Below are 8,330 nucleotides of genomic sequence, written 5' to 3'. Positions count from 1 at the left end.
GACGGATCCACGACTCCTCCACCACTTGGCATGAGCCGGTAAGGATTTGTAACTATTGGCTGGAAGTAAAGATTGGCTATATTGGTTGAAAGTGAAGATTGCACGCTAACACTTTATTTTGTTTAGATACTCCATCTTTTATCGTTTACCATATTGGTCCCACCTCAAGATCAATCACCTGCTCGATCCCATGCATATCTTCAAGAATGTGGCATCTACCATTTGGGAGCATTTGAATGGGACACGAGATTCGGCAGGCATAAGGGAGGATCTACATACCACAGGGAGGATGCGTGAAGCTTGGCCTCAAGAGAGACCAAATGGGCGTGTTTTTTTACCTCGTGCACCGTGGATGTTATCAAAGCTAGAGATGGCGACGGTGAAGCGTGCTATTACTACAATTCGTACTCCCACTGGATGCATGAGGTGTTTGAAGGGAGCCTTTACAAAGAGCAAGAAAGAGGTGTAGAGCAATTATATGGCTTGAAATCTCATGATTGGCACAAGATGCTCCAAGTAAGTATTTTATATGCATAATATCTTTTTCCTTTCAAATTTGTGAGTGAATAGCTATAAGCAACTAATCAACCACCTCCTCGCGGGTTCAGTTCATACTACCTACTAGCATTTCACGTAGTGCATCAAAGGACGTGAAAGATTGTATTTACAAGATGGGCGAGCTTGTGAGGTATGTGAGCTCAAAGGAAATAGATCCCACCACGCTTGAGAATGGTCGAGTTATGTCAGTGGAGGCAGTTTGTTTAGTGGAGGAGACATTTCCACGTTCTATTCTCACAAGCCAACTACATCTCATAGTGCATTTGGTGGATGAGATTGCTATATGCGGTACTATACATGCACGATGGTTGTTCTTCCTCGAGCACTTCATGAAGACCTTGAAGGGCTTCGTGAGACAAAATGCAAGACCCGAAGGTAGCATGGCCGAGGGTTAATTGGTACAAGAGTCACTTGTATATATTTCTGAGTTTCTTGTTGATGTGGATAGCTCTCTCCCACGACTATGGAGAGATGATGAAGACCTAAGGATGAGCTCTATTGTGCCTCAAGGAAGAGGATGCAACAAAGTAATAGACAAGGAGTTGCGTAATAGTATCAACCTCTTTTGCGTGCTTAATAGTGATGTGATGAAAAGATGGGTGACAAGATACGAGGATGCAAAGGCAAGAAGACAAGAAGAAAGGGCCCTCTTTCGTACACACCACGGATCTCGTGTGCCATACCCTCAGCATCTAAGAGCACTTCCAAAGGATATTCATGTGGATTGGCTACTTGATGAAATGGAGAAAGCAGAGAAAGACGAGGGGATGCATATCACAATGGAAGAATGGGAGTATGCTAGGGGATGCATGAGCAAGGTCGGTATATAGAATGTTATGCATAAGTTAGGAGGTTTTTATAATTTAGATTGCTTATTTAATTGATTTTTTCTTGGTGTAGTGCACTATGTTCAATGCTATATGGTGTGAGGGCAAGCATTTTCGAACACAACGGATTGATGATAAGAGAAACACACAAGATTGCGGAGTCATTGCTAGCTTTGAGGGAGACAATGGAGTCATGGATGATTATTGTGGCATAATCCAAGATATCATTATGCTTGACTTTCGACGCTTCTTTGTGTATGTTTTGGATGTAAAGTGGTTTAAGGACGTGGTGGAAAGAGGCCCTAATGCAACAATCAAACGCCATGCAAGTGGCTTTGTAACTATTGACTCCACAAAGTTTTGGCAAAGTAGGAAGGACACACTAATACTACCGCAACAATGTGAACAGGTACTGTGCACACACATAAAAATACTCGCTTTTAAATATTTGATGCAAGAAAAGTAACATGATTGTATTTGTGTTTGAATTAGGTTGTCTATCAACCAATGGTGGATAATAATAGGTGGTGGCATGTCATACCTATTATGCCACGTTCCAAAGTGATGTATAGTACATTTACTAATATGGAGCGTATGGAGGATGATCATGCCCATGGACGTGATGATGACCGTGATACAAGAGAGGAGGATGATCATGAGATAGGAGATATAGATATTGAGACCGGCATTACCCGTGAGGACGAGCCTACCATTAGAGATCTTGATTTCGATGAGCACATGAGTGGCACAAGTAGTAGTGGGTTGAATGTATTTGTAGATCTAAACACTTGTTTGGATTTTGAAGTAGATAGTTTGGCAAGGGTTGATCTCATTGAGGATGAGATTGAACCGTAGCCCCACAATTGATATTGGCAAAACTATTTTACATATTGTCTCATTCTCCTCATTTCCCTTAATTCTTGTATATGTGGGCTTGCAAAAAATTATGTGCTTTGGTAATCATGGGCAATGTTTGGAAAGCAATGATGTACACCACAATCTCACTTTCTGTATTCTCTGGAGCGCGTCTAACCTCGTGTCTAAATGCGCATCTGAGTCTCAGTGTAAACGCGCAAATACACGCGCAAATAGACGCGCTAATAGACGGGATGTTAGACGGGCCCGTATTTTCTCAGGTCTAACGTGCAAATAAACGCGGTTATTGACGTGCAAATAGACGAGCATTTAGCCGCGCCTATAGACGCGCCCGTAATTTCTCTACTAGAGCAACGCCTATAGATGCGCCCGTTATTTTGCGCGTCTACCAAGCGCGTCTATAGTTGCTTTGTGTTGTTGTGCTCCCAACTGACCCAAAGTCAATTGGGGTTTGCACGAGGAGTTGAGATTGAAGCCTGGCATGATCGTCGAGGTGTGCTCTGGCAAAGGATCATTAATGGATCTGATGGCATCTTCAAGCACTTTAATAGTGCCAGCACCCCTGCAACAGTTTGGATTGATTTCACCAACATTAACATAGGGAGGCAAATGTGCCACAAACACTCTTTCTTATACAGTGAGAATATTCTTACACAATGAATGCCACTCTTACAAATTGCTCGTGAATTTTAGGTGGGCAAAAATAATCTAAACACAGTTTGGTAATGTCGTTACCAATACCCAATACACCTTGCAGCAGTAAGAACAATACACCGTTCTCAAGCTCTCCATGGACTCCCTTGCATTTGAGCCTTCCAACATCAAGGCACATGGCCTTATCTACATAGCCTTATCTAACGTTCCAACCTGGCAAACCTTTACATGTTGCATCCACTATAAAAAAAACAAGTCAAAGTGGGTCATATAGTATTGGTAGAAATAGAGCGACTCTAACAAACTCGCACATAAAAAGTGCTTCAAATCTATTTTAGCACAATGTCAAGGAAGATACTTTCTTTGCAATCATTGAACACAAGATCCTCCCGTGCCCACAAGTAAAACATTCTCTCTTCTTCTAGCATGCTAGCAGCAACCATCCTTTGCTTGCAAGAACTATGAGCCAAGGAGACAAAGCTTTGCGGCTTCAAACATGTTTTCAACAATGCTGAGTCAGAGATAGCCACATAATACAAGGATGCCTTGGTGCTCCAAAAAAAAGTAGTTACCCACAAATGCCTTTGTTAACTACAGTCAACAACAGCTCCGAGTTGGAAAACATTGCCATAATAAATGTTTACAAGTCACCCAAAGCAAAACATAGACATCATTTTCTTAGGTTCTTGGAGTAGAACCTGAGGAAAATATAAAAGAAGAATCGGTACAAAGCACCCCAAGCAAGGAGAATCATGATATCCTCGAAGATGCTATGATTATATATGTCCATGGTGTGAAGTATATCAGGTCCTGCGACCTGGCACCCTGGTGGGCGGCGTAGACTGAACGTGGGGTCCTGGCTAATAGCACTTAAGGGTCCAGCAGACGGATCAGTCGTATTATTGTAGCAGAAGTCCGGGTCAGCTTTATATGAAAATTGATTAATCAGAAGGGCTTCGAAAGTATATTTCATCGTGGACATGTAGTGCAGCCATTTCCAATAGGGTGGGATTTGTAATCTCTTTAGGAAGAATCCGCAGTTGAGGAAGAAGAGCGCCGTGGAAGCAATTACGACAGCATAACCAGTGATGTAGTTGGGAACCACTGCGCTCACAAACATGACAAACGAGTTGGTGGTGATAAGGGAAACGTAAAGGATGAGCCAGAAGGTGATGAAGCTGCCCTTCAATTTCATCGGAAAGAAGGTGATGATAGCAAACGTGAGGGCCTGGACGGCAAAGAAGGGGAGGTAGACGAAGAAGCTGGAGAGAACATAAGAGGAGGCACGGTAAGCGTTTTGGGAGGTCTCACGGATGAAGATGTAACGCTCCTGGATGAAGGTGGGCACAGCATCGTTGGAGGAAAAGAAGAGGAGGGAGCTAGAGAAGATGAAGAAATTGAGGAGGTTGTTGGCGACGGTCATATCGTCGTGGCGGTTGAGACTCTTGAAGAGGGAGGCGAGCATGGCGGCCATGACGAAGAAGACGATTTCACGGGAGAGGAAGAGTTCAGGGGTGCGGGTGACGGTGAGGAGGGTACGCCAGATGAGGAGACGGAGCTCACGGTGCCAGGGGTTGGCAAACTTGGGGCCGAGGTGATAGAAAGCGGAGGAATCAGAGTCGAAAGAGGTGAGGTCACTCGAGCGTGAGGGGTGGAAGGTGGGTAGGGAGATTGAGGTGACGAGGTGCTTAGGAGTGGGCGTGGTGGTGGTGAGCTGGTGGCGAGGGGTGCTACATGTCAAGAAGCCGGCGGGGGTGGTGGACGGGGTGCGACCGGGAGTGGTGGCTAGGGTCGGCCACGAGGGGAGAGCAGTGTTGGGCCAAATGCTGTCGACCATCTCCTGATAGAGCCAAAGGGAGAAGTTCTTATAGAATTGGGAGGCGAGCTTTGGGTTGCCGAAGTTGTTGATGGGGGTGGCGCGGACGAGCGAGGCATCAAAATTGTTCTCATCGACCTTTTCCTCTGCTTCCACCTTCGCCACTGTTGCCAGCGACGTTGGCATAGTTGGCGGCATTTTAAGGGTCGTCTTCGGGGACGATTGTTGTTGTTGTATTGTTGGCTTGGTCCCATGCATATGAAACTCCACGAGTGCTTCCACCCCCAACGTTGAGTCATCATATTCCTTTATTATGTCAATAAAGTACTCCACTGCATCCTCTCCTTCTGGTACTCCCCTCCCCAATGCCTCCAAATGCACTGCCAACCCATGTGGACTCCCGGAGTAAACTAGTTGTCCCCTGCCCTCCACACCACACCCATTAGCCAAATTCACCATTTGAAGCACTCCAATTTCACAGAGAAGCACATCTCTCATCGTGAAAAAATCATATCACATAATGAACATGGAGAATAGATACACACTTTGGAGTTTGTTTATTGAGCTAGGCTAGATGTGCATTTTGTGCAGCCTTGAAATATGGTCGAAGTCATAAAATTCTATTGTATCTTAACCACATCTAGTATTTGCAACTTCTTCAAATAATGTATGTAGTTATGATACTCTCGAACTTTTATGATGGACCATATTTCAAAGGACAAAAGCCCCCACAAAATCCACATCTAACCTACCTTACCTTAGCCCTAATAAACAATTTTCAAGGTGCGTAACTAACTTGCACAAATATTATTGCGGCCGTTGCTTACAAATATGTTTCAAAACATATTAGGATAGGCATTCGTCTAGCTACTTTAGTACATTTTTGCAAGAGAAGAATGTCCATCTGGCAATTAGCATTTCTGCATAAAAGTAGTGCTTGAAGGGAAATCAATGGATTAATTTCACACCTGGCTAAAATGATCATTTTGTTGAGGAGCATTTGGATGCGAGAGGAAGGTTGATGGATGGTGAGCACCACAGTACTCCCATCGCGTGCGATTTCTGTGAGCTTCTCCACAACACTATAAGCACTTGTAGAATCAAGACCTGATGTGGGCTTATCCAAGAAGAGCAGTGCACGCCAATGAATTATGTCCACACCAATGGACACTCTACGCCGCTCGCCACTTGAAATCCCCCATTTGCCCTCATCTCCTATGTAGGTGTGAGCCACGCTCTGCGTCCGTTAGGAAAGTGGGAGTGTCATTTCTAGGCACCATGAATGACCAAAAAAAGAATGATGCTAAACAAGCAAACGTGGCACGGAGCCAATCAAAACATTTTTCGTTTTCAAGATTGAAACTCGTTACTAAGACCTACCCTTAAGAGGGCAGGCCAATGAGGGTGGCTAGTGGAACATCCATATATATAGCAGGGAATTGAGTCCATAGTCCAATTCGGCGGCGTAGAAGCAGCGTTTACATTTGCGTGTGAATAAAGTTGCCAAATCCAACTAGTTGTGGGCGGCGACGGAAGTTTTACCTGCAGCCCCAGCTGAGTCATAAGTCGATCCACCCTAGCTCGCTTCTCCTTTACGTCCATCTGCGGAGACAACCGTACCTCCGCCGCGAACATGAGCGTCTCGTAAACTGTGAGCATGGGGAAGAGCTGATCATCCTGCATAACGTAGGCCGAAATCTTCTTCATCCCGCTCGTACTGATCTGCCAAAATGCACTTTAACATCAGCAAAGGAACCCAGAAACAATCGCCAAAGAATTTTTTGTATCGAAGGCGGAGCGACTGAGAAACCTCCACCATACCTGCCGCCCCCCCACCCTTACGCTTCCCCCAAGACTGCCCTTGGCTATCCTTCCCGCCAGTGCGTCCAACAGCGTCGATTTGCCTGCCCCGCTCGGTCCCATCACCGCTGTCACCTCTCCGTTCGTTGCCTGCCCTGTAATCCCTTTCAGCAGGTTTACCTGCTTCGACACCCGCTTTCCATCCTTCTTCAGGTTCCTCGACACCACATATGATAGCTCATCGAACTCAAGCGCCACTCCCCCCACTAGCGGCGTCAGATGCTCCTTGTCCTTGTAGGACTTGGTCCCATTTCCGTTTCCCACGTCCGGTTTCCAACGATCATCCCCATCTATGGCAGGATATTCCTGCTCCTGCATCATTATGAACGTCTCCAACGTGCGGGAACCCGACCGTTGCTGCACCTGCTCTTTGTGCAACTCTTGCTCCAGCTGCATCTCCATTACGGAGAATTAACCCGCACGTTGCTGAAAAGGTTGACCGTCCGAGACAGATGGCAAAGAGGTTAGGGGAAGCCACGTTGCACGGGGTAGGGAGGCTACGAGAAGGGGGCAATAAGATGAAGGAGCCAAGACGGAGGCGAATCGACAGGAGGCACCATGGGGTCTAGGAGGGAAAAATGAAGGACGATGATGAAGGTAAGGGAGTGTTTTTTTGGAGGAAATGTGACGCTGTTAGCTTCGATTTTTGCAGGCGACAAAAGGCGAAAGGGTGATGTCCGCCGTGGGCTGGAGCTTCCGAGGCTCTTACCCTGAAACCTAGGCTGCTTCGCACTTAACGACCTTATCTTTGAGAAATATACTCTGGGTCCCGACTCCCGAGGGTTTTACTTTGTTCTCCCATTACGACAAGATCACAGTCTTCAGAGGTTTCTATTCATAATTCCTGGATCGGTTTTGCGTGCCGCAAAAACGAGGACTCGAGAGGACGAATCAAGGAAGAGGTGAATTTTCCAAAATGGGATGGGTTAATTTTTGATATTTTGAAAACGTATGCAGGTTTTACTCAAGGTACTTGCAAAGTGTTTTGACTAGTAAGGTAAGTTGTAGCGCCCATAATGCGCAACCACTTATGGGCAGCTCGAGTTTCTGGCCTTGGTGTTGGTGCACAAATGCTCAAAATGAGCCCTTCATTTTTGGCCTGTCCTATGTGGGTAGGGTATATCGATGGTTGTTCTCTTTTGAAAGGTAAAATAATTTCTTTGATTATTTGCAAGAAGTTTATTTCAAGTATTGGTCTACATTTGCTTGTTTAGCATGGCTTTAAAGGAGGAACTTGCACAATGTTTAACTTTCTTCACATCTCCTTTGCTTGCTTAGCTGTCGACGATTTGCTGACAAAATCTCATTTAGTCTACCGAATTGACCTCTGACAGCAAATTCAAGGTTTTATTTTTGTTTCTCTAATGACCCGCAAGATGCATGGCCTGTTATTGCAGGCAAAAAGTCTCAAGCATAGTTGAGACGGTGTCAAGTCTGCGGAAAACGGTCATCACCTAGATCACCACTGCGAAGCTGGCACAATCGTGGTTAAGTCAAAAGGATGCACAAAGGAGAAATAGCTTAAGTTCAGCTGCTATCCTCCGGTCCATCCATAAGAAGCATGTTTTCGGGTCCATCCACAAGAAGCATTCGACTTCGCGATGCAGGAGTAGTGGAGATCAGTTTTTCATGTTCGCTGAGTTTAGACATTAGCTTCATGATTGGACTACATTCTTTCGAGTTGCATCCCTCCCACATTGGCAACCCTTACATCCCTCTAGATGCTCTTCTTGTGGAGC

General features: G+C 45.5%; 1 protein-coding gene across 1 annotated transcript; it reads right to left on the bottom strand.

The window, feature by feature from the left end:
* Nucleotides 1-3,585: 3,585 nt before the first annotated feature.
* LOC147903038 (ABC transporter G family member STR-like) lies at nt 3,586-7,201 on the bottom strand. Its single transcript, XM_087373362.1, has 4 exons — nt 6,553-7,201; nt 6,274-6,453; nt 5,700-5,968; nt 3,586-5,152 (listed from the first exon to the last, which is right to left on the bottom strand). The coding sequence occupies exons 1-4, from the start codon at nt 6,991-6,993 to the stop codon at nt 3,586-3,588; spliced, it is 2,457 nt and encodes an 818-aa protein (XP_087229488.1). The 5' UTR covers nt 6,994-7,201.
* Nucleotides 7,202-8,330: the final 1,129 nt, after the last annotated feature.

Source organism: Dipteris shenzhenensis, chromosome 4 (genome assembly GCF_047967505.1).
Source record: "Dipteris shenzhenensis isolate YYH24624 ecotype China chromosome 4, Dip_SZ_1.0, whole genome shotgun sequence".
Taxonomy (NCBI): domain Eukaryota; kingdom Viridiplantae; phylum Streptophyta; class Polypodiopsida; order Gleicheniales; family Dipteridaceae; genus Dipteris; species Dipteris shenzhenensis.
This window is presented reverse-complemented; position numbering and strand designations above follow the sequence as displayed.

Bases quoted from the DNA above. Each gene is read 5' to 3' on its own strand.
- LOC147903038 (XM_087373362.1), bottom strand. From the start codon at position 6,993: ATGGAGATGCAGCTGGAGCAAGAGTTGCACAAAGAGCAGGTGCAGCAA. The intron at 6,454-6,552 runs GTATGGTGGAGG...GCATTTTGGCAG, and splicing joins TAAGGGTGGGGGGGCGGCAG to ATCAGTACGAGCGGGATGAA. The intron at 5,153-5,699 runs GTGTGAAATTAA...TGTGGAGGGCAG, and splicing joins AAAATGATCATTTTAGCCAG to GGGACAACTAGTTTACTCCG.